The 26,649-nt window shown below is 41.7% G+C and overlaps 2 protein-coding genes and 1 non-coding gene across 9 annotated transcripts in view; 2 read left to right on the top strand and 1 right to left on the bottom strand.

Moving 5' to 3' along the window:
* ADSS2 (adenylosuccinate synthase 2) overlaps positions 1-8,084 on the bottom strand; it is a 30,081-nt gene extending 21,997 nt beyond the window's left edge. For both annotated transcript variants that reach the window (XM_028724144.2, XM_028724145.2), the window contains exon 1: positions 7,759-8,084. In XM_028724144.2, the coding sequence (XP_028579977.1) occupies positions 7,759-7,932 (174 nt within the window). In that variant the 5' untranslated portion in view covers positions 7,933-8,084. The remainder of the gene's footprint in view (positions 1-7,758) is intronic.
* A 60-nt stretch (positions 8,085-8,144) lies between these two features.
* Positions 8,145-26,649, top strand: part of CATSPERE (catsper channel auxiliary subunit epsilon) — a 42,090-nt gene continuing 23,585 nt past the window's right edge. For 3 of the 6 annotated variants that reach the window (XM_028724138.2, XM_028724136.2, XM_028724143.2), the window contains exons 1-11: positions 8,145-8,498; positions 10,173-10,221; positions 10,687-10,760; positions 14,404-14,476; positions 16,344-16,426; positions 16,668-16,692; positions 18,157-18,234; positions 18,823-18,938; positions 20,772-21,261; positions 22,907-23,396; positions 26,149-26,588. In XM_028724138.2, the coding sequence (XP_028579971.2) occupies positions 8,251-8,498; positions 10,173-10,221; positions 10,687-10,760; positions 14,404-14,476; positions 16,344-16,426; positions 16,668-16,692; positions 18,157-18,234; positions 18,823-18,938; positions 20,772-21,261; positions 22,907-23,396; positions 26,149-26,588 (2,166 nt within the window). In that variant the 5' untranslated portion in view covers positions 8,145-8,250. The other 3 variants (XM_077925729.1, XM_028724139.2, XM_077925730.1) reach the window with 3 other exon arrangements.
* Positions 10,898-10,977, top strand: TRNAN-GUU (transfer RNA asparagine (anticodon GUU)). The gene has a single exon. It is a non-coding gene; the product is annotated as a tRNA-Asn (tRNA).

The raw sequence follows: 26,649 nt of genomic DNA, 5'->3' as shown, positions 1-26,649 counted from the left end.
ATGCAATCTCTGGCCACAAGCTGATAATCCTAAAGTATCTTAACTGCTATGCATGTTGACTAGTTGAGTAAACATATGTCAAAGGAAAAATGAGATAATATTTTAACAAATTAACACTTTACTGCAAGAAAGCCTGTTGATTTCTGGCATGGTACATTACAAAGATTAATTTACCACTACACTGTTGTTTGCAATTATATATGATCAAATAATCTGACAGCTAGAAAGACAGGCTTATTTTAAAACTGCAGATGTAATCACTGGGACTCTTAAAAGAAAAAATCTACACAATAGAAGCCCTTAGGATAACTAGAAGTAAGCTACCTAAGAAAACAAGTTTGTTTGTTCGTTTGTTTACACAAAAGTGTTTAGAATTAAAATCATTTCTATTTTTAAACAAAAGATAGTGATATCCTATCCAGCTGAGCAGTGGAAAGTCTGATCCCTCCAAATCTGTGATATTTGTATCAGTTTTGAAAGAACCCTGAGCCACATAGCTCATACTAGGAGAATGTGATTAGCAAATGGATTAATGCAAGCTTTTGGTTCTGTTTCAAAGAACTACATAATGCTACCAGTGATGACGGGTGGAAATAATTCCATTGAGCTTTTCCCTTTTCCTAAGTCCATTAGCAAAAATGAATGGATCTTAATTGCACATAAAAATTAGGCAAGCCTGGCAGTTTTGAAATTGTTACTTTTGTTTATTAGATACAAGGAAAATAAGCATGATAAATTAGATCACGCTAGGGCATCAGACCATTTCCCATTGAAAAATGAAAATTACTTTTCACAAGTTTGATAATTTTTCTATGCAAATTAAGGTAATTTCCCCAAAAAAGCAACACCAATGGAAACTATAGTTGAGGCTCACAATTTAACAATCTGAGAAAGTTAAAATGGTGCATGAAGATGGCAACTGATTCCACTTAAGAACATATAACCACATTGGCTCAGTGCAGCAGAAAACCATGCACCAGTTCTGCACACTGTTGGAGGCATGCTTGAAATCAAATTAACATCCTTTTTAAAAAAAGATTTTATTTTAAAAAGAAACCTCAGTTTCCCATGCTCATTTGCTAATTTGAAAGCAACTGGACTTCAAAGCCAGTTCTTTGATGATGTCACAGCTTAACAAAAGTTTCAAGGTATCACTTAATCACTCACTCATCATGGATCACTGCTGCTTATCAAACCAAGCAATTATCTAACAATGTGAACTCAGCAAAGAGATTGCTATCAGTTATAATTGCTTTAAAAAATCTATCATTACTCTTACAGCAGATTTATACCAAGGATGTCAATCTTTTTTAGAGATTTGAAAAATGCTGTAGATTAAAAATTCTCTAAATAAAAAAATGAGGAAGTTATAAGGAAATGGTGCACGACTACTTTACCAATGAAATCTATGACCAGCATTCAGCATACTTTGAACTACCAAACCATCTATGCTATTGTTTTTGTGAGCAATAAAAGGCATTAAAAACATGCAGGATCCTTAACTAAAAGCACACAACCATTAAAAAGAATATTTAAACATGTAGATGAAGTGATAAGAAGCACTACACCTCTGCAGAATTATAAGAAATAAAGCATGCTTACTCATGATTCACTAAGTCTTTGGCACCTGATAATTTTTGTCCACTTCCCTCCCCTCTACATTATATGAACAACATAGGCAAGTGTTTGCATAAATTGTGTCCACCTGACTTTTGGTAATTCCCTATCATAACGTAGCCCCCACTGTTTAGAATTTATTGGCCCTTCAGATATGTTTTTCAGGGGATACATAGGAAGGAAGGGAGGGAGGGAGGGGAAAGGTGTGTTGCCTCAGGAGGCTCCCACTTGCACAACTTTGGATCCTACACAATATATGGGCCCACTCTTGAAGTAGCAGCAGCAACAACAACACCATAGCCACCTAACCTTCACCAGAAGGTCCCAGGGCAGGATGCAACTATGTAAAATACATTAAAAACAGTTTAACAGAAATTACAGTCACAACTAGAATGGGTCCAGATAGATAGATAGATAGATAGATGATAGATAGATAGATAGATAGATAGACAGACAGACAGACAGACAGACAGACAGAGATAGACAGAAAGTCAAATATCAGGTTAAGCTCATGATGAAACCTGCATAATGAAGGTGCCACAAACCCCTCTGTGGGTGTCTGCCACAGAGAATGCTTTCTCTCAGGGTACCCCGCAACCTCAGCTTTTGAGGGCAGAAGAACTACCAAGAGGGCCCCAGTGTTCTGAGCTTAACACCAGAGTGTGTCTGTTGAGAAGGTGGCAGCTGTTCAGATATTTGGGGCTTAAGTCATTTAAGGCTTTAGACACTAGTGTGAGCACACTAAATGACATATAAAAATGAAGAGTCAACCAATGTAGCTGTTTTAAAATAGGAAATATATGTGTTATAAATGGAACCCCAACAAGTGATTTAGCCTTTGCATTTTGGACCAGTTGATGTTTCTTCAAGGGCATGGGGGACAAGATGAAACCCTGCAGGACACCACAGAACAACTCTTTTTGAAACTGTTCCTGGAGGTAAGAGCAGAGCTACTGAAGAACAATGCCCTCAACTCCGACCTGCCTGAGAAGCTCCAGAAGAATACCATGGTCAACAGTATCAAGGCGACTGAGATCAGGAAGAACAAGAAGGGTTGAACTTCCCACATCTCTACTGCAAATGTCATCAACCAGGGTGACCAAGGCAGTTTCAGTGCTATGACTGGGCCTGAAGCCAGACTGGAATGGATCCAAGCAATCACTTTCTCCCAAACATATCTGAAGCTGTGCCACAACACGCTCAAAGAGGGGATATTTGTTACTGGGCGATAGTTGTCCAACACATCTGACTGCAGGGAGGTCTATTTAAAGACCACTTTTTAATGCAGCACTTCAAGGTGGGTACTTTCTCTCCTCCAGGGAAGCATTAATCCTCAGACACACCCAATCAACCCCCTACAGCTAAGTCCAAGAAGCCAAGACAGGCAAAGGTGAAAGGGGCAGGTGGTTAGTTGCATATTTTACAATCAGCTTGCCACATCCTCAGACCACAGTAATTGAAACCAATCTAGTACAGAAGGATCAACCAGTGCTCCATTGGACTTGCTCTGTGGTATCCAACTCTGTCCAAATTACAATTTGCCCATTCTATACACAAATGCAACAGCTATCATTTCCTTCCAATGATGGCTGCAAACAAGCAAAGCATAATATGAAGAGATGCTCAGGGTTAGAGATGTGATGGGGGGGGGGGACAGATTTTTTTAAAACCTACCACTTCCCTGCAATTTTTCCAGTACTTTTCCCAGGCCTTCACATCTCTACTCAGGGTGTATTGTACTTGTTCCTAATGCTAATAACCCATCATAGTCTAAGGTGCAGTGGTTCTGTAAAGATGAATAAGGGGGAAATATGCTTATGAAGTAATACTGCCGATGACTTGGTAGTATGTGATCTTTGTAAGAAAACGCAGAATGTTGCTCAATGAGAAACTGATGTGTGGTTCTTGTTCCCTACTTCAACAGTTAAACAGACTTCAAGGTTTAGCCATTAATTGCACTTCAGTAGAAATCAGACTCACCACAATGATTTTTAGACACACTTTATGACCAGATTCTCAAAAGTACACAATATTTTTACAAGCTACATTTATACATTTACCTTTAAATGCAAACAAGAAAACAACGTGCAGCATATGCTGTACTGTATTGTAACACTGGCGATATGTTATCACCTCAGAAAATAATCTAATTTGCTTTCTCCTTATCTGAAAGTTGTTGCATCAAAAGCAGGCATTGGAAAGCACCATTTTAACAGAACAAACTGGGATGAGATTGTGTGTGTTAAAAATCTCACTTCTAAGAATTGTTAAGGTTTCAGATTTCTGTGAATAGGACTATTATTTAAGTCAGAGGTGGGGACTTGTGGCCTTCCAATGTTGTTGCAAAACAGAGTGCTGTGAGAACAGAATACTTGGACTAGATGGGCCTTTGCTCTGATTCAGGCTTTTCTTGTGTTCTTAACGTCCAACATGAAGAAGTGTTCTACAAAGTTTGCCAACCATTTTGACACTTTTTGGTTGTCTTAACAAAAGTATATTAGCCTTTCAATCTTTTCCCTTCTTTCTCAAGTGATCAATTTACTTGAAAATTTTATTTTTCTGGTATTTTTCTTTGCAAAACCATAGGTTATTTCTCAAACCTTATTTATCTTGCAAGTTCACACCAGACAGATAAAAAGCCAGGATCTTAACTGTTTTTGTCCCATAGTAGCTAAAAGTGCAGCTTTTTATAAATGTTAAGACTTGCTGAAATTTTTCAGCTTCTGCCAGTCACTGACAGTTTGCAAAAGATATGTAGGACTATCTTTATGAGGGCTGCCCTTGAAGAAAACTCAGAAACTTCAACGGGTTCAAAATGCAGCAGGCAGATTAATGTCTTCAGAACTCATATAATCCATGTTCTAGAACAGCTGTATTGGGCTACCAGTTTGTTTGTTTTCATGCTAGATTAACACTCCAAATGACTTATACTTCAAATATGTGAAGGACTGTCTCCTCTACAGGCCCCCTTCCCCTTGTGAAGATCTGCAGAGAGGGGCTTCATGGTAGTTGTTCTTCCCTCAGAAGTTGCAGGTGAGAAAAGGCATGTTCTGTGGCAGCCCTTAAGTGATGGAATTCTCTCCCCCAGAGGTGCATCTAGTTTCTTATACAGCTTTCAGCAAATGTTGAAGATGTACCTCTTTATCCTGGCCTTTAACACACACCCAAGATGTGTGTTTTCAGTACTGGACCTATTCTGTAACTGGTTCCAAATGTCTATAATTCTGAATTTTAAATTGCTGTAACACTGCTGGTGAAGGGTAAGTAATACATTTAATAATACTAATGACATTTAACTGCACTGTAGCTTATTAAGTGGACATTTATTCACATATATTTGGGACCCATTAATCCTACCAGCAACACTGGCTTTCACTGTCCTTGGGATCAATGTCAGAAATTATTATGGTGCTTTGTCTCTCCCACCAATCAACACACAAGGAACTCTAGGACTGGTAGTTCTCAAGAATCACACAGAAAGATTGGTTCTTCCCTGTCTCCCCAACTCTTAAGTCCTAGTTAAACTACACAAACATATTATCTTTTAGAGAGGAGCATGGGTCAACAACTCACTTTTCAAAATGTTGCTTCATCTGCCTTAATGTAGCTTCTTATTGGCTTCAACAGATCTTGTAAGATCTGGTCCACAAGTACATAAACACAGGGAAATAAATATAGTCAGGCAATTTACTGTATATTTACTGTAGTAAATTTACAATTTACTGTAGTCCCATTTCCTCACTTGGAGAGTAAAGGGACTGCAGCCTAAGCCGTCACTCCTTCAGATTTTCAGGCTATAGTAAATTAGGGTGAATGTACATTACTTACATTAATAACCCAGGATAGTCAGGTGATATATTTCCACCTGAAAAGAAGGGACATAGTTCAGTGGTAGAGCCAGAGCTGGCCTCATGCTGGGTGCCCTGCCACCTCTACCAGCAACAGAGAAGCACCCTTGGGTATAGCGTATGCATGCCAGATATCCTTGGTATCTTCAAAGCTAGGCTGAGGAAGGCTTCTGTCAGAAACCCTGAAAACACCTTACAGTACATGTATTAGCCAGTGTCAACAATACTAAGTTAGATAAATCAGTGGTCAGACTTGGTACAAAGTAGCTTTCTATCTCATCCATCTACCCACCCTACAGCTAGGGATAATGCAATCTAGGAGAATGCATATCTGGGAAAGGGAACAAAACGGACAGCTCTATAATTTTCAAGTAAGACACAGAGCTGAGATTTGGGGATCTGTTAGTTCAAGGCAGAGAAAGCATTCTTGAGAACTGCCTGTCTCTGGAGATTTTATATGACACTGTATATATGTAATTAAAAGTAAAATAATTCAAAATTCTATAAATCTCTGCTGAAATGGAAGGAAATCCAGATAAACACTATGTCCCTGGAACTTCTCACAGCTCAGAAAAGTGAGACAGAGCATAACACTGTATTACTAATTTCACCACAACCAACTATGATATGAACAGGTGCTTACATTTGGAGCAGATAAAAAAGAAAAGTGTGTATAAACTTTTGTAGCTTCTAAATATGGGGTGGTATTCAAAGTGAGTCCTGCTCAGAGTAAACAGCCATGACTAATTTAGGTTCATTAACATCAAGTTGATCTACTTCTAAGCAGGACTTAACTGAATACAACCCATCAGTATTTGTGGCAAATATATGTACAAAGGATTGTGCACATACTTTCTTTTTTACATCAGTATAAGAGAAGTGTCATGTGCAACACAGTTGGATCAGATTCTTAAAAACAACAACATGGCAGCCTTAGTTTTTTCTAAGTAGTCTAGGTATGGCAGGTCTTTTGATTTTTTCAACTCCTAAGCACAGAATTCCTACTTCATTGTTTAAGGCTGAGAAAGCACTTCCAACCTGAGCATGTTCTGAAATACACAGACTACAATTTAGAAACAAAGCACCCAAAGAATTGTGTATGAACTTCTATGGATTCAACAGGGCACTTTGCATCACCACCTCTTGAGCTTCCTGCTCTTTCTCCAACCCTCCCCTGCCCTTCTGAAGACTGGAGAATCCTAAGGCTGTGTAAGAGGCTGCATTAGTAAGATGAAAACAACCCATGTTTTGTGTATGCAAAGCAGAGTTTTAGGCATGCACATGGTGCACTTTGGATCCTAGGTTGTCCTGGTTGCAATTCTGATAGAGACTGCAGGACCATTACCTGTTCTTTGGATTATCCGTTTCCATCAAAATCACTTAATGAAAGATAATAGACGTTTTGATAAGGATTTTTCAATTGAATTTAGGATCTTAACATTACCTGTATTATTTAAACAGCATTATCCACGCACTTGGAAGAAATTAGCTATACCAGATTGGCCATAAGAAGAGGGAGAAAGAGAGAGAAGCCTGGGTCTAGGATCTCTTTCTTTAGACATCAGGTATCACACAGAGGGGAAGAAAACAGGAGGACGCTTGTTTCTTATTTTGGGCAGGCAACACAACAGGAGCGGAACACCTGAGATGAACCTCTCCTCCCGCCAGTGAACTCATGATGGAGCCTCAAGGAAGACAACAGCTTCCTGGCGAAGGGGCTGGCCAAGGCCTTGCCAGCAGCTCCTTCAGCCGCCTCTTTTCCGCCGCTGCATTTCGTTCGCCTAGGCGAAGAGCTGCCGCTGCTGCACTGCAGGGCTGCCCGAGGAGAAAAAGAAGCGGGCGGCGGGAAATGGCCGTAACCGTCAGAGTAGAGAGAGATAAAAGAAACACCGGGGGGGGGGGGCGGAAGGGAAGGAACAGGTCGCTGCCGTCCTTCTCCACCGCCGTCCGTCACAAAGCAGCGTAGTCGGCCGGGGTGGGGAGGCGGCTCCGCGGCTCCAGGCGCTCGCAAGGAAGCAGCAGCCCAGCTCAGTCGCAACAATGGAGGAAGCGGGAAGAGCCGGCTATGGGGGAAACGAAGGGGAGAGGCTCGCCCTGACGGCCAGCTGGTTAGACCAGGGCGGCGGGTAAAAAGCGCGGCGCCCGGCCTGAGCGCGGCAGTTACTATAGAAACCGAGGCGGCGGCGGCGGGAAGAGCCGCGGGGGGTCCGCTCTCTCTCTCTCTGAGGCCCGTCGCCTCCCCGCGCGCGCCTCCGGGAGAGTTCAAGGTGACTCGGCCCGCCCGGCTCCTCACCTGGCACCTGCAGACGATGTCCGCGTCCTGCGCCAGCAAGTCCACCACTTTCCCTTTGCCCTCGTCGCCCCATTGTGCCCCCAGCACCACGGCCACTTTATTGCCGGGGTGCCGGGAGGCGGCCCCGCCGTTGGGGATGGTGGCGGCGGCGGGCGTGGAGCCGTTTTCAGACATGGCTCCCGCAGGCGAAGGTTTCCGTATTGCTCTTAAGGCACATGCGAGGAGCAGAGGAGGAAGCGGCGCGCCCGAATCCGCCGGCGACGGCTACCTCATCCCCGCCTTCCCTCACAGTTGCCGCATCCCTCTCCGGCTCCTGCTGCCGCCTACCGGCCTCCCTTTGGCATCCCGCTCCTGCGCGTGCCAGGAGGCCCGCCCCTTCATCTGCATAATATGTTAAATGCCGGCGCTTCGTGCCCATATATAGAAGGAACTACGCTGCCCATAGTGTCGCGCGGCTAACTTCGCAGTCTCGCCGTGAAATGGCCGCGGGTCATGCTGGGAAACGCAGTCGCCCCGGATCTCGCCTCAGCTGGCGGGACGGCGCGCTGCTCGCTCGCCCCACTGTGGCCGTCCGCTCCTTATTGGAAGACGCAGAGCGAGCGCGAGGCGGCGTCGGTTGCTAACGGCGATTTGGGGGCCGTTCTTTTGGCAGCGCTGATGGCGCGCTTTTTTTCCCCGCTTGTGTGGGCCAAGCCCCTGCTGCTCTGCCTCTGGTTGAAGGGATGCTGGGCAGTGTGGAGGTGCGGGAGAGAAGGATGGCCCGGGGGGCTGAACGGGTTGGGAAGGGGATGTCAGAGAGGCAGGTTTAAGGGTGCGAGAGGGGAAACGAGGAAGTGGGGGTGTCCATGGCTCAGGGTAGCGAGCGGCCCTCATGGTGAGTGCAGGTTGCATCTTGTGAAGAGAAAGGTAACAGATATGAGGCAGAGCACTCCCCTAGCCGGCCACCCAGGGGCCTTTACAGTGGTACTTCGGGTTAAGTACTTAATTCGTTCCGGAGGTCCGTTCTTAACCTGAAACTGTTCTTAACCTGAAGCACCACTTTAGCTAATGGGGCCTCCCGCGCCGCCGGAGCACGATTTCTGTTCTCATCCTGAAGCAAAGTTCTTAACCTGAGGTAATATTTATGGGTTAGCGGAGTCTGTAACCTGAAGCATATGTAACCTGAAGCGTATGTAACCCGAGGTACCACTGTACTTCGGTTTGCTCACTCTTCTCAGTCCGAGAGCCGCATTTGGAATTCCTTCTGAGGGTTGCATGCCAGTGGTGGGCATAGTGAAAGTGAGCACAGCCAATGCGCCCACTCTCCAACATGGAAGGCGGCTGACAAATTAGGCGAAGGGAAGGTCGTCTGGCAAACACACTCACACTGCAGGGGTCGGAGATCTTTGTTGCTAAGATATGTTAGGACCTGACTCCTTACTAAGATACATTATTTGTCTATAGTGAATAGGTTTATTAACAGAACCATGTTACCATGTTGGCAGAGATGAACTGAAAGCAGGCAAACCATCTTATCCAGTTCTCTGCCATATTTGTGCTGGTATGGCAGAAGTGAGGACAGAGTGGCATTTTCCCTCCTGCGGCTATTTCTGGTTTTTATTTTTGCAGCCAATTTCCCTCTCGTTATTTCCAGTGGAAGAGAAACTGCATGTACACAGGGCTGGCATATATTTTCCCCATTTCAGAAGCATGTCAGGGCAGTGGCGTAGCGTGGGTTGTCAGCACCCGGGGCAAGGCAAGTAATTTGCGCCCCCTAACCCGTGGATTTGTGCCCCCTAACCTGTGGATTTGCCCTAACCCCAGATGTTGCACCCGGTGCGGCCGGCCCCCCCTGCACCCCCCACCCAAGCCACTGTGTCAGGGGACGGAGAATGCTATGGATCCATTCATTGGCAACATGCCATCACCAGACTGCCCTCAGCATGCACCCTCTTTGCGTCTACAAACACTGGAGCTTGTAGTGTTGGAAGGCAAGGACTAGAATTTTCTATGACAGCAGTGTGGGAACTCTCACAACAGACCTCTCACTTTACCCTCAGAGAAGGATCAGTGGTCTCTGGGATGTCCTCCCAGGACTTTCCTGGGACTGCTTTATCCTGTGAGATCAGCAGAGAGACCTTCAAATATTTTCTGCTTCTCTTTGTTTATTCAATTCATACCTGAGCAGGGGAAACAGGCCAAAAAATCCAACAGATACCAACAGATAAAGCAGACAGCTGGATACAGTAATTCTTTAAGGAAGCAATGAATATCTACCGGTAATTGATCAGACCAGGGTTCCTCAAGGAAGCCAAGATATTTAAATCACAAACTGCATGTATAGTATAGAGGTGTGCGTGTGCTCATTAACATCGAAAAACTATGAAGAGTTTTGCCTTTGTTAATGAGCACCTTGTTTTTTACTGTCTTTTCAGATATGAAACTTCAGTAGGGCATTATATTCTATTTACTGCAAGAACTGGTGTAAGTACTTCATGTTTAAGACTACTGTCCATACATAGGCTAAGATCTAATTTGGCAAGTAGAACTGGGTCAAACCTTGAACCACCTTGTTACTGTAACTTTACTCATTCCCACCCCGAAAGTCAAGTGACTTTTGCCTGCCCCCATTTTCTCCCTTACGAGGGGCAGGGAGGTCTGGTGGGGGCAGTGGGAAACCATGACCTATCCCTAGTAACAAGGAACATCCCAGAATTTGGTCATTCCACTGTCATAGCTTTCAAAAATTTACAAAAGTAGGCTGGAGAATTCACTGCTGAATTCCAATTCATGCAGAAATCCAACACAATAATTTGTGCCAGGATTCCCAATATTTGATTAAAGTCTTGCTGGTCATTGACCGTATTAAAGATATTTGATTTGATTTGATTAAAGTCATTTTGGCAGCTTTCGGCTTGAGTGATTCCAAGTTATCTTTTCTTTGTCTAGATACATTTAGTGTATGAAGGAGCTTCATTTGTTGAATGGGAATATTCCGTATTATGTACTATGGATGATAAAAGGTAAGGAATGCAAAAATGTGTAACACAGATGTGGGGCTGTCCTGGGGGAGTGAAATAGTGAATGCCCTGTGTTCTATGTGCTCCATGGGGAGTATGCTCAAACATGAGCCCCAGTTGAAGACAATACATGCTATATTGTCTACGCTGGGATTAGCTCAGTTGGTAGAGCATGAGACTGTTGATCTCAGGGTTATGGGTTCAAGCCCCGCATTAGGCAAAATATTGCTGCATTCCAGGGGGTTGGATTAGATGAGCCTTGTGGTCCCTTCCAACTCTACATTCTATGATTCTAACTCCAGCTTTATTGGGCTTTCACCCACAGTATAGACTCAGGCCCCTAATCTCACACTCTCTTCTTCAGGCAATACAGTCCCTTTAGGGATCAGACTGGTCCTACTAAGCTTGCTTACTCAGTGAAAAGGTTTCCCCACTTTATGGTGGCTACAGGACAACAATATTCCCCTTTGAAAAGTTATTGGACTTGGGCAGTGATAAATTCAATGATCTTCTTATTAGCCCCTTCTGCAAACAGCCTAGGGTTACATATGGTTAGAAAACATTCTGTCAGAGGCAGTCTGAGAGGGATATGCAGGGGGAAAAATATGGGAGTGTGGAGAAGGAAAGAAGAAATTGGAATTTGCTACTACTGAAATCCTTTTTTTTTTTTTTTTTTTGTTAACAAGGAGAACAGATAATTTTTCTGGACCCATAGAGCAGGTGGATTATTGATTTTAAAAAGATTTGTCACCTAGGGCTTGCCGATCAGAAAGTTGTCAGTTCGAATCCCCGCAACGGGGTGAGCGCCCATTGCTCGATCCCTGCTCCTGCCAACCTAGCAGTTCAAAAGCACGTCAGAGTGCAAGTAGATAAATAGGTACCACTCCAGCTGGAAGGTAAATGGGGGTTCCGTGCACTGCTCTGGTTCGCCAGAAGTGGCTTAGTCATGCTGGCCACATGACCTGGAAACTGTATGCCGGCTCCCTCTGCCAATAAAGTGAGATGAGCGCCGCAACCCCAGAGTCGTCCGCGACTGGACCTAATGATCAGGGGTACCTTTACCTTTACCTTTACACACAGAAGACAAACTGCCATGTGGAAACATGGAGAGGAATGTTAAAATGTTGATACGTTCACACAAATTGTCCTTTAAATAATCATGGTTTGGATAATAGACTTTTGTCATAGAGGCTCCTAGCACGAGTTTATTATTTGTACCCTGTTGCGTCACAGCTGTGTGATAAAGGTTAGACTAGGTCCGTGATAAAGAAAAGTCCTTTTGCAGGAGGTTATTGGTGTTACGGTTCTTCCACAGTGACTTGCAGATGGAAAGAAGGCTTTTTCAGGAGGCTCCAATTAGGCTTTCTCCCAGTTGAGATCAAACACCCTGGGATCTCCATCTCCTGACTGCCAGTGGTGCCACTCAGGAGTGGCCAATGAAAGTCTCTTGGAGAGCCATTGAGGGTTGGAAAGGAACTGAACATAGGTAGTTGCTTCCATTCTCCTAGTGAAAATGGCAAAGATGTTTAGGAAAGAAAATAACAGATGCTGGAGATGTAAGGAAAAGGAAGGAACATTTTATCATATGTGGTGGAAATGCAAATGTATTAAAAAATACTGGGAAATGATATATAATGAATTGAAAAAAATGAACTTTATTAAGCACCCTGAAGCCTTTTTGTTGGGTATCTCAAACCAAGAGCTGCCAAAAGAAAAATGGGTACTATTTATGTATGCTACAACAGCGGCAAGAATCTTGATTGGACAATATTGGAAGAAATACCATCAAAGGAACAATGGCAAGAAAAATTGATGAACTGTGCAGAATTGGCTAAGCTAACACAAACTACAAGAGGACAAAAAGGACTTCAAAAGAGTCTGGGAACCATTTACAGTCTATTTGCAGAAACAACAAAATGGACTGGATTCACTGGCAGGGTTTGAATAAACGTTCACAACTTTATTTCAGTAACAGATATTTTAGAGAAATGATAAGGGAACTTTTATATAAGAAAAGCAGGATACAATAAATAAAGCTAAATAACTCAGCAGGGGGGAGTTGAGGGAAATCCAGAGGAGGGAGGGAGAACAATGGTATATAACATGATGATTGAGATCTGTATCTTTATTTGTTATAAATTTCAATAAATATTCATAAATAAATGGCACCTTAAACCTAGGTTATGGGTCCAACAACGGATAGTTTCCTCCATTCTCGAATGACATACAAGGGCTTAGTTGTTCCCACTGTTTCTTTTCCTGATCCTAAAAAAAATGTGTGGAAAGGGCTCAACTCCCTGATGGTGAGGACATGGCAGGGCATGCAATAGCCACGCATCTTCCGATCCCAGCCAACCCTGCACCGCTTTGTGAAGCTGGGATCTGATCTGAATCATTCACTTGGTGACAGGATTTTGTGTCAGGCCTGCTAATAGGTCAGAGTTAGAAATCTGAGTGGAAAAAATGAGTCAAAAGTACTGGGAACGTCTCTTATAGAATCGGATTTGGCAGATGCAGGTGTTTCCTGTGGTAGGCAGACCAGGCTGATCATTACTGCTCCAGTACTGAGACCTGACTGATTGGTGGAATAATCAATATCTTGGTCCCCTTCTAAGCGTGGGGTTGTCAATTTTATTTTTAAAGGAAAATATGTCCAGGGTCTCATCAGAGTTATTATATTTATTATTGGTCAAATTAATATTGCCAGTTCCAAACCTTTTAAGGGGTGTTGCAATATCCATCAATTCCCTTTGGCAGTTTAACTGAGGTCCCATCTGCTGGACTTTGCTCTGATTTCCTGTATTGGTTATAGTCTGGGGGCTTCTTGAGTATCTTTTCTGTTTATCCCCCCCCCCCCTTGAGCTGCACTCAGTGTCATCCATGTAGATAATGATTTTCTTCCTTCATCTAAGAGCATTCTAATTGGGCATATAGAAAGGGAAGCAATAAGAACTTTTGAAGGTTAGCAGCACTGTCCAAGTTTGCTTAGTACCAGGGAGTTTGTCATACTGTTCAAGGTCTACAGAATGTGGATCAATGCATGGTAGATAGTTTAATGAATGAATAATCATGCTTTTATTTCCCCATCTTCCTTGGCTTAGAGGCAGTGGTGCCTCACTGGTCCCAGCCTCCTGGGCTGCTGGGCAGAGGCTGGGGGGCAGGAGGATGATATTTGCCTTCGCTCGTCCCTGTCCCTGTCCAGCTCCTGGGCGGGGGCACACAGAGCATGTCAGCCCCCACAATATACAGGTGATGAGCACTCACCCGGTGGTGGGGGTGACGGCCCCCTCAGTATTGAGGGGGGCTGATCCCCCTGCCCCAAAATATTGAGGGTCTGAAGCCCCTTCTGCCCCCTATACCCAGCACCCATTGTTTAGAGGGATATTTGCAATTTGCAGCATTACTCTGTTACTTTGTAATATTAAAATGCTAGGAATTATCTGAGTGGAGGTTTATCAATGCAAATATGGAAATATGATGCTAAAGCTGTTGATTATAAAATGCATAAAACATATAAGAGGACCAAATTACAATTGAATGGATCAATATATTTTTCTATAACTAATACATATATTTAGGGCTATAATATATTGTCAGTGCTAAGTAACTTCACACTAGACATGTTACTTATTTTTTATTATGCTAGTTCACGTACCCCAGAATTGAATTGTCCAGTTGCTGGAACTCATATGGTTAAACCAAAGCTTCGGGGGTCTCTGGTAAGTTGTGAATAGTTTCTGTTTAGTTCCTGAATTACTACTGTGGTACAGTGGTACCTCCGGTTAAGAACTTAATTTGTTCCGGAGGTCCGTTCTTAACCTGAAACTGTTCTTAACCTGAGGTACCACTTTTTATGCTAATGGGGCCTCCCACTGCTGCTGCACCGCCAGAGCACGATTTCTGTTCTCATCCTGAAGCAAAGTTCTTAACCCGAGGTACTATTTCTGGGTTAGTGGAGTCTGTAACCTGAAGCGTCTGTAACAGTGATTGAGTTAGCTAGTAGTAGCTCCCTATTCAAAATTAACCTACAGTTTTTCCTGCTCAAGTAGTAGGGTGAAATGAGTGGTGGCGTATATATATGTTATATAATCCACTTTTAATATGTATCTTCAAAATGTAACTGTGACCCAGAACCAATAATTTACTTCCATCTTATTCAAACATAAGTTGGAACTTAACTTTTGAGCAAGCACGTAAAGAGAGTATATTCTGGATATTGAAAAGGTTTTTTAAAATGTATTTAAATGTTTTCTGCTCATCTTAAACATCTGAGATTTGAATTACAGTAAAAAAGGCAAAAATAAAATAATAGGACAACATAAGAAATACTCAAGACCATCAAAGGAAACTATCAACTAAAGGGATAACAAGTTCTTAGTTGATGTCTTAGAGATGTACCTCTAGGACTTGATCAGATGTTCTTGGCATATAGCACTTACTTATACCACTCAAGTATTATACTCTTCCATTTGGAACTGACTCAGTCCATTAATTGCTTTGTTATTCAAATAGAAAGATAGATCACTGGTGGTTTTTCATCTTAGAGAGGGGGAAAATTTGATTAAGCTCATACAGCGACTTAACAGCCAGCGTTAGAACACATTATGAGATTTGATGGCAGAACAGATACCAGACCACATGTTCTGTTATCTTAAGGGTATAGTCCTCAACGATAATTCATTGACCCTTCTCCTTGCATCTTCTGATGTAGTACAAGCAACTCCCCGTTTGCACAGGGAGCTGTGTTTCAGGTCACTACGTGCATCAGCAGTCACACATAAGCCTGTTCCACCCCCTTCCAGGGCCGAAAATTGTCATTCTCTGTAAAGAGAAAAAGAAATGTAGACAACAAAATAGGACATAAGACAAAAGTATTATTGGAGGACAGGCAAAAAAGGCAATTGTATCCTTCTTGGGATTGTGTACAAATTTAATTAATAATTGACCAAGTCATACTATAAGTTGACCCAGTGAAATGAGTTGGGAATGGGCCATAGCTCAGCGAATCAAGCATATACTTTGCTTTCAGGTTCAGTCCTCTATATTGCCAGGTCTGGAAAGATTCCTGCCTGAAACCCTGGAGAGCTGCTACCAGTTATAGTAGACGGTGAAGGTAAAGGACCCCTGGACGGTTAAGTCCAGTCAAAGATGACTATGGGGTGCGGCGCTCATCTCGCTTCAGGCCAAGGGAGCCAGCATTTGTCTGCAGACAGCTTTCCGGGTCACGTGGCCAGCATGACTAAACAGCTTCTGGTGCAACGGAGCACTGTGATGGAAGCTAGAGCACACGGAAACGCCATTTACATAAACACCATTTACGTAGACAGTTCTTAGCTACTTAGTTAGTGGTCTGACAAGCAGCTTTGTATGTTTCTATCTTAAGTCCATTGATTTCTGTGGGTCTACTCTGACTATGAGTGACTTAATTAGATAAAATTTGTAGACAAAACAGAATTGTAACATGCTACAGTATGTGAAATGCAAGATTACTGACACCAGTGAATTTCAAACTCCTTATACTGTAAAGCAAAATTATTTCATTTGCAACAGAATAAAATATCTAACTTCCTTTCCTTTCCCTTTTAGACATTTCAGGATAGGGAACGCTACTTGACTATAAATGCTGATTTAGATTGTTTCTTGTGGTATGTGTATACTTCCTTCACAAGGTAAGATGAAACATACTTTTCAACATGCATACAGTTGCATTTTTTCTTTGAGAACATTTCCTCATTATACATACTAAACATGATAATGTATATGTGTAACAATAATGGAGATGTATTAAGCAGATGTATTAAGTTGAATTAACAACATTCATTTGCTATAAGAATTCCTAAATTATCTTTGTTTTGACCATTTTTTGAAGTTTTTTATGCTCACTAAATATTCAGTTTTTTTACTTTGTAGATCATCATTACATAGCGCTCATGTGGTAAGAACTCTGAGATATGTATGTGTCTTATTGCTTTATGTTGTGATTCTAAATACACGCCCCAATCTCAAATATGTTTGCAAAATTGCATAACCATCAGTTCTGTTGTATGCCCAGTACCAGTTAGTGGTTCTTTGCAACCATCAGCAGCACATTCCCACATCTAGCTAGGAGATATTACTACTTCTCAGAAATTTAGAATCAAACTCTTGGGAAACAAGACCCATTTGTTTTAATGCAGGGATGGCTACCCTGCGATTCTCCTGATATTGGTGAACTGCAGCTTTCACCATCTCCGTCCAACATGGTCAATGTTCAGCGATGATGGGAGTTGTAGTTTAGCAATATCTGGAGGGTGAAAGGTTAACCACCTCTGTTTTAAAGGAATTTGTTTTTTAGAAACACGCATTTAGGATTGAACTGGAGTTCAGAATATATGTATAGTGACAATTATTGGATTTATTTATAGATAAATTGGTGATATGAATGCATTAGAAAGATAATGCATTTATCCCAGTAATGTTGATCTAATGAATTATTATCTTTTGGCTCGGTGGCAATTCAGCGCACAATTGTTCAATAGATTCCTAGCACACTTCTGCTATGACTGAGTCATGTAACATTTTGAATCTTAAACTTTGAAGTCCCAATTTTAGGAACTTCCAGCACTGTTTGAAAAACTTTTGCTATTTGCAAAGAGCTTTCAGACAGTCCACTCTGGAGGCTCAAATGTGGCAGGGATGGTCTGTCTAAAAGCCCATTGAAAAGACAGCTGTTTATTCTTCCCACATCACCTGATCAGGAGGGAAGAAAAAATGTGTCTTTTTGAATGATTGGCTGCAGACATCCTGCATGCAACTGATCCTTCCAAAAGGGTCTGCTTTGTGTGGCTGTGCATGCCTTTTTCCTCCTGTTTGCAGACAGCCCTTTGCAAACTGCTCCATGCTGCTCCTTCCAGAAAAGGATGAGCCCTTCTTCCATACCCTCTCACCTTTCCACCTATGAAGATTAATTTCCTATCTTTATTAATTTTTTATGCTAAACCTAGCAAATCTATTGGTTAAATTATGGCTCCATACTCAAAATGACAATATATTGTTTTAATAGAGATTTTCATCACTACATCCTGTTTTCTGTGACTTTACTAAACCATAGAATTACCTGATGTCTTTTTCTTAAAAACATAATGTTATCTCAGTTACTCTTTGCACCTGTTTTCAGCCATGAAATGCACTCTCAGTACTTTTGCACTTGGATATCTTTGTTACAGGAAAATCATATTTCCCTGAATGCTTATAAAACTTTAAACTTTAAAACAGGGACTATTAATTTGCTTTTAAATAGTCAGCTTACATACATGGTTAATATAGTTCTATAACACAAAATGGCCTATAATTCACAGGAAGAAACAGTATCGTTCAAATTCATCAAAATTTGCAAAATTTTTCATTTTTTATTTGCCAGACTCTGGTTGTATGGATTTATGACCCAGAAAATGCTGATAGTAAAGAAATGAGCCATACTGCGAAAGGACCACCAGAAGTATGTTATCCTCCCTTCATAAACTAACTTGAAATGGGAAGTCATGAAATATCCATATTCCTATGGAAACAAAGGGCTATATATTCAACTAAATAATTGCACCAGTATATAATTGTATTAATTAAACTTTAAAATACGTTGTTTATGTATTGGTTGTTTTTTTTCATAAACTGTCCTGGAAGCTCTGCCAAAGGATGGTATAGAAATATTTTAGATAAATAAATAATCATACCTTCTATTTAAAGCAACTTTTAGTATAATTTGTTTGCCCAGTTTATTAAAGTATTAAGGTCACAAATTGCTTTCACTAGCAGGCCATTGATTTACATCACTGAAGCTAAAATTTCCTCTGGTCCAAGATAGCTATCCCAGTCTCTTCCAACCCAATCGATTGATTGTTGACATGTAGAATTATTATCTGAAAGGAATGTCAATATCATATTTATTTAATATTAATACTTCAGGTTTGAGCCTGGTCCTGGGAAGTACCTATTTCAAATATAGCATTTTAGATATGAAAACAGATAAGACTTTAAATATATATAAGCAAATTTTGAAAATATGCAACTCATTCCATTTTCTAAACAGCATTCTAAGACACTTTCCAGACAGTTCTTGAATTTGGGACAATCACCTTCAATTAAGATGCTTCACGTCGGTGAAGACAGCAGAGAATCGGAAGAATCAGAATATTCAGCTGACGGGTATTGCTCATTTACATTTTTCTGAATTTGTCTTTTTAAACAATCGTTTTAATTAAATATTTTCTTGAATTACAAAAGTACATACAGTGTCTCAGTTTTCCGTTCATAGCATTTTTTCAACAGATCAGTTATATTCGATGTGAGGCACTAACATTATAGTTACAGGTAGGTAGCCATGTTGGTCTGCCGTAGTCTAAACAAAATAACAAAATTCCTTCCAGTAGCACCTTAGAGATCAACTAAGTTTGTTATTGATATGAGCTTTCGTGTGCATGCTTCTTCTGAAGAAGTGTGCATGCACACGAAAGCTCATATCACTAACTAATGTTAAAGGCAGTATAAGTTTGGGGAAGTTCATGCCGTCAGATCCCCACTGTGGGTTGCAGTGAGAGCATCATCCTTCCGGAGTTCCACTTTGGGGCGGGGTCAGTTTATGTCTCTTTCCTAGGCACCACCCTTCCTTCCTTCCTTCCTTCCTTCCTTCCTTCCTTCCTTCCTTCCTTCCTTCCTTCCTTTTCTTTTCTTTTCAAATGGGTGGGGGTGAGACACAGAATGAGGGGGGTATCTCCTACCCTTTTCACAGGGCTAGCTCTGATGATGGTCTTAATCTTATAAGCACTTTCAAAAATCTTTTTTAAAGAGGTATATGTAAATATATATATAAATTGCAATTCAAACTCTGACTCCACCAGGCTGGAGGAAGGTAAGAATTTAGCACAACCCCCTAGTCCCCCAAAGAAGGGGAAGCCAAGGTGAGAGAAGTCCATCTTCCACCAGCAAGCAGCTTGGTGGGCAGAACTCACATGCACTGCTGATCCTCCTGGCGTAACAGTAAAAAGGAGGGTGTGCTATGGAGCGGTTTCCTAGGCACCATTTCCAACCCTATTCAGACAGCAGCCATGCCTTCACAGCCAGGTGGACTGCTCTTGAGATGAGCCCAATTATCAATAAGCACAACACAGGCCAGATATAAACCCTGCATGAGCCACCCACGATTATATGACACCTCTTACGGTGTGGGACAAAACAATATGTGAACTGAAACACAGCCACCCTTCAAAATTCACACTTACTGTACAGTTTTTGAAATTTGGTATGCAGATCTCCAATAAAACAGTGTTTACAAAATGCATATATTAGGAGAAAGTGGACATAAAAATGAATATAGTTATGAAAATGAAATACAAAAATGCATTGTATTAGGATAAATTGCAACAATGTGTGTATTAGTCAAAACTGCACACAAAAATGTGTTTAGTAGGAGAAGTTAAAACTAAAATGCCATGAATTTTCATGATGATTTTGAAAAAGAAAATTCACAAATTGCTGCAGAAATATGGAGAACCTAAGACTGGAAAAATGAGAATCTGAAAGAACTAAAATTGACAGTTCTTTCATTCCTAGTTTTGAGCTTGCTGAGACTGTTTTCAGCATTTCTAAAGAGCTCGTTGTTGCATACAGAACTATTTATTATTATTTTATGAGTGGAGTTTCAGATTCTGCCTGCCATCTGCATTAGTTATGTCATTCGCTCAATACACAGATTTTTGAGCAAATGAGATAGTTCAAGAAATGGAGTCTCCTTCCAAACTCTAGTATATCATCTGTCAATGTTTGCAGCTTGGTGCATATGAATAGTTTCACAATAGCTGTATTCTACATGCATTGATAATACAAATTTTTGAACTGCTGCTTTTCTATCGGTGACATGCACTGCAATCCTATAAGATAACGTGGAATTATGTTACATAGATCCTAATAGAAATTTCCATTTAACATGCTTGGATTTAGGATAATAAAGTGTAATCATATGATACTTTTTTCTATTTTTAGATACTGGGAGATTGACGTGCCTAGCATTTCAAATTACATCATTGGAGTAGTCATTGGAAAACCAGTTACTTTTCAGGGTTGTTTTGTTGCCCGGACTCCTTTTACCATGGCAAAATCAGAAATTCCTCCAGTCAACGTACATGATGTCTCTATCTCGACTCCAGCTGGTAGTGAGCTCATGATAACTTGGTCTGCATGTCATACAACTAAAGCAGTTGTGGTGACAAATTATGGAGCTTTCCTAACACATGATGAGTTCAGACATACAAAAAAAATCACATTTCCCTCCACTGTATTAGATCCAGCTGTAGCTCAGAAAGTAAATGATGTAGCCATAGTACAGGTACACATTGTATTTTTAATAGACAGTTCTGCTTATTTTATAAACAATGACAAGATGTTCAGAGTTGGAAAACAACATAAACTTCCAGAACGCGGAATTCTTGGGATAAAAGAAAGAATCTGGTGTCTAAGGAACTATCCAGTTCAAGTGAGTTATTCAAACTATTTTATATTTTAGAGGGTTCATGTGGACTTATTTTTTATTCATACCACCACAACTTAAAAAAACATTGCAGCCTGTTGCTGCCCAGTGCTTCTGGGATGCGGTAGTTTAGCACTGTAAAGCATATCCTCTTGGTTGACAGGTAGCACACTCAGAAAGCACTGGCTGCAAGGGGAAGGGCTTTCCTTCAGTTCCCAGACTCGATCTGTCTGGTTAGTAGGTTAGCAGCCACAAAATAGCATTCAACAGCAACTGAACTTAATGAATGTCAAGAAAAGGGGAATAATGTGACCAGGAGCCAAATGGCAGCAGTCCACTGAAGCCATTCAAGTATGACCTTCCTCCTCCTGACCAAGAGCTGAGGCACATAGCTGAGACAGGCCAAACAGCTTTAGGGAAATGACTTGGACAGTTTATGTGCAAAGTTTTCCCTGCAGTTTCAAAAGGTTTCCTCTCCTTCAGGATTTTTGAGCAAACTACTCATTATGGGATTTTTTATATGCCTACCACTTGCCAAGTTTGTGCAGCATCACCCTACTACCCTACAAATGGCCATTCTCATCAAGCACACACACCATTCTCATGGTGATGCAAGAAGCATCCAAAATGCAACTTTTCTATAACGTAGAACCAGTTGTAGTCAGGTTCTGCCAAAAAAACAATATCCAGAAGAATTTTTAACAGGTGCAATATTTAACGCTAGTAGAATAAAGTGAAAGGAAGATTCTAAACCCCTACCTCAAAGGAGCAAACGGAGATCTGTGATCAGATCAGATTTCCTTACATTTTGGCAAATAGGAAAAATGTACGTGTATAGGCATACATTTTTCCTGATATGGCAAATAACAGTTGGGGTGGGGGAAATACTATTTATATTGGGACTGACTCTTATCTGCATTCAGCTCCATGCACTCAGTGTTTAAGTGCAAATCTGTTATATCTCAAACTGTTTTTACTGTATTTTTTCGTGTGTTAGAGGAGGTTTTTTGACTCAAAAATTGTGTCAAAAAACTGGGGTCATCCAATACACAGGTAGTGGCATGGTGAGGGAGAAGCAGCGTGCCCACCAGCCAGCCGGTTGGAGGGACTGCAACTTCCCCCGATGCTGCAGCGAGCGGGAAATGATCTGGGGAGTGTTTCCTGCCCGCAGCTGCATGCGGGGGGAGAAGCTGTGTGCTGCCAGCCAGCTGGTTGGTGGGAACACAACTTCCCCCAATGCGGCTGCGTGCGGGAAACACTTCCTAGATCATTTCCTGCGTGCAGCAACATCGGGGGAAGTTGTGCTCCCGCCAACCGGTTGGCCAACGGGAGCACAACTTCCCCTGATGCCACTGCTTGCGGGAAACGAACTAGGGAGTGTTTCCTGCCCGCAGCTGGGGGGGGGGGGGGAGAAGCTCAACAACTTTGGGCCATCTCCCCTCATTTGCTTAAAATTGAGTCCGCCAAAATAGGGGGGAGGATCTTGTACATGGGGGCATTTTATAGACGGAAAAATATGGTACTTTTCAGTGAATGTTTTGATATTGTTTATGATAAATTTAAGACGGAGCTTTAAGCAATACCTACAGTGTCTGAATTTTATTATTTATCTCTCCCACCGCTTCTCTCTCTATCTCATCCGACGCCCAAGGTGCTAGAATCAGATTTAAGTGAAGCAATCCTATGGACAAAAACAGAAATATTCCTCATGTACCCATCAAGAAATATAACTGATATGTTTGCTCTAGTCATGGAAGTAGATGTCTTAAAGAGTCTGACAGGATTCAAAGACCACGTTACTTTAGCTGTAATAAGTGCTTGCTATGATTCAATCCCTTCTGAAATTTCAGTCTTACTGGCTTGTACTGGATGCAAAACCTCCACACAATTATATGTGGCAGGATTTAATGAAGACGAGGGCCACTGGTTCTTGAGAGATCTTTCCCTGCCTGCACCTACAAGTGACCCTCTGCACATGGAAGTTGTGTTTGGAGCATCATCATCTATGCTGCTGTGGTACAGTGACAAGATTATTTATTCTTACAAAGGAAGCAAATTCACCGGATATATTAAAGACACTGAGACAGGCGCGGAATTATCAGCAACAGCATTAGGAACAGTTATTCATCAAGTTGTTATTGGTTAAGTATAGTATATTTTGATATAAATTACTAATGGAAATTGTTGATATTTTAGTTGATTTTGGCAATTATAGTGTGTAACCTAAGCCATAAATGCATAGTATTTGAAAGTACAACAGGTGACTCCCCATTTACACAGGGGTTGTGTTCTGAACCCCTGCGCATGTCTGTGAAATTGCAAGTTGCCTGTCAACTCAACAAAGCCCCTCTGACTCGCAGGGAAGAAGTTTTCCCACGTCTGCTGAGCCTGTCGATGAAGACCTGCTGCCCCTCCAGCTCCCAGGAGCCAAAGAGACAGTGGGTCTTGCACAGCTGATGCACAAGGAAACTTCTTTCCCGCACATCAATTTAGCTGGTCAGCCAAGCCCTGCTGCCCTGAAGCACAGCTAGGCTTTCCAGCTAACAGCTGATGCGTGAGAAGGCGCAGCAGGCACTTTCCTGCATTACAGCTGTTAGCTGGGAGCCTCAGCAAAGCCCCGCTGCACCTCCAGCTCATGAGGAGACCCTCCCCAAAGCCCAAAGGGGGTGTCAGAGGCTCAGTGGGGCTTTGCTGAAGCTCATCAGTTCTCTTCCCCCCCCCCCCCAATATCTGGGTTTCCAGGTATTCCACGTATGCACAGTCATGTGTGAATTGAACATGTGTAAATGGGGGGGATCTGTATGTCCCTAGATATGCAGGTGTTTTTATAGTAAAAAACTTCCTAGGAGAATTGCACAGCTATGGCAGTTGGATACATCCTGTTCAATCCTTAGGGGCTGATACTTAGGGCCTTTTTGAGTCCATTGTAAACAAAGTTCTAATGTGTGAGTAGTTACCGTATTTTTTGCACCATAACACTCACTTTTTTCCTCCTAAAAAGTAAGGGGAAATGTCTGTGCGTGTTATGGAGGGAATGCCTACGGGTAGCATGCCTACGGATTTTCCTCCTCTAAAAACTATGTGCGTGTTATGGTCGGGTGCGTGTTATAGAGTGAAAAATACGGTATATGAATTAAGCCAATAATGGCTTGGAAAAGCTTAATAAAATACATTCAATTTACTATACGTATCAGTGGCAGACCACTGGGGCTCTTCCCGTAATGTATTCCTGTTATGTATCAGAGATTATGGCTATTAAAGCTATAAACAAGATTCTGAATACAGTGCAATTGGGGGGCCCTCAGAGGAGGGGAGCTTAAGGCAGTATACCTCCATCTGTTCACCAGTGGTTCACCTGGTGGGTGGAAGCCACAGCTGCCACTAATCTACCTGGCATAATAATAATAGTAGGAAAGTAGGAGTAGGAATAGGAGTAGTAAAAAGCTGTGTTGGGGTGGATACTCAACTGCTGCATCCAAACCCTGCTCAAAGCACCCTTGCAACTTGGAGTTAGAGTTCTTCAGCAGAATTCCTGATCTTTATCTCATGTAGAACTGGATTTTCTCCACCACAAGAAGGAGTTTCAAAGCTTTACTGTAGAACAGTCTTAAATACTAGTTAAGGTAAAGGGACCCCTGACCATTAGGTCCAGTCGCGGCCGACTCTCGGGTTGCGGCGCTCATCTTGCTTTATTGACCGAGGGAGCCGGCGTACAGCTTCTGGGTCATGTGGCCAGCATGACTAAGCCGGTTCTGGCGAACCAGAGCAGCGCACAGAAACGCCGTTTACCTTCCCGCCGGAGCGGTATCTATCAGAATCTATCAGAAGAGAGCAACAGGAACAACAGGGAGGGACAGAATGTTCCCAGGAAAGGCAAGGGTTAAGTTCTAGCTCAGATTTGGAGGAGGGGAGATACAAGCCAGCTCTAGCAGGAGGTTGGAAAAAAGAGCGGGAAAGCTAAGGGAAGGGCGCCTTCGCCATTTTGAGGGTGGCTGGTCACGGAGAAGCAGAGCTCAGAAGGTATCTGAAATAAGTGACTCTGAGGAAGAATAGTTAAAGATAAGGACCATTTAAAAGTTTGTTAATACACAATAACAATTTATAAAAGAACAAGAAGCGTTTGTGTGGTGATCGGAAGAGGACAACAACCAGTCCTGACACCACCTAGCACTTCATACAGGAGGAGTGATCCTAGCTAACTTAACTTCATATACCAGCTTCTGGACTGTGTACCTCAATTCTTTCCAAAATTCTGCCAGGGTCACTAGTATGTTTTCAGGAGTTTGTATACCTGAAATAAATATAAGGTGTGGTGATGAGTGCCTTGCAAAATTTAGCTACCAGATGTATGCAATGACATTATCCTAAGTAAGGGAAATAACAATACCCCAGGTTTCTCTGACAGAGGCTGCAATATAGCTCAGTTACAGGAGACTCACATTTATCCCTGAACCCTAGTTTGGCTGCATGCTGGGAGGGTGGTTGCCAGGAAGTAGCATTAATTGGTCATCCTACAGTTGAACAGGATGTTTGCACATTGTTGTTGGATATGAGAGAAGAAAATGTGGCCTTCTGAAAGGAAGAATAATGTGTGTTCCCAATTTTAATTTAAAACAATGTGCCCCAGAAATCACCTTGGAAATGATAGACACTATACAAATAATTTTAAGAAATAATGAATGTTCGGAATCACAAGCATATGTTTTCTATAGATAATTTTTGCCACAATTCAAGGCAAATTTGTACTAAGGACAAATGTTTGTTAAAACAATCAACCATTGTTACTGAAAAGATAAGAAAGAATTGTACTTTTATTGATAATAGTAATATAATTATATACATAAACCAGATGTTATATTAAGCTCTATCTATTTTTCTCTCTCCTTTTTATAGGCAGTGCTGGAAACACTGTGATTAAAATGAAAAACAATGACATGTTTTTCTTAAAGTTTAATATGAAAGATGTTCTAAAGCTCAGTGCTTGGGAAACTGAAGCCAAAGACTTTGCCATATATGTGAATGGGCATGGTGACTTCTATTTGCTCATAAACAATGGTACTCATATATATTACAAGGCTTATCCACTGAAAACTGAAGTACTTAGTGCCACAAATCCTTTAGGAGAGGTCTGTCCATATATATCATTTCAGCACAATATGGAAGCAGATACTTACTATCTGGATATGGGAACAAATATGACCTTTTGGGCCCAGATTGTCTTTCTGGAAAATGTGGGATTGTCCACAGAAGTTACAATCTACAGGTCACACTTGCTGAAGCAAAATAACTCTATTCAATATGAAATAGCACGTGGAATTTGTACTAAGAATCAGGTAGGTGAATCTTGCATTTTTCTTCCTGTGTGTTTCTTTCTTGGGTCAGGCTGTCTGGTTC

The sequence above is a fragment of the Podarcis muralis genome, chromosome 3 (genome assembly GCF_964188315.1).
Source record: "Podarcis muralis chromosome 3, rPodMur119.hap1.1, whole genome shotgun sequence".
In the NCBI taxonomy this organism is placed as follows: Eukaryota; Metazoa; Chordata; class Lepidosauria; order Squamata; family Lacertidae; genus Podarcis; species Podarcis muralis.
This window is presented reverse-complemented; position numbering and strand designations above follow the sequence as displayed.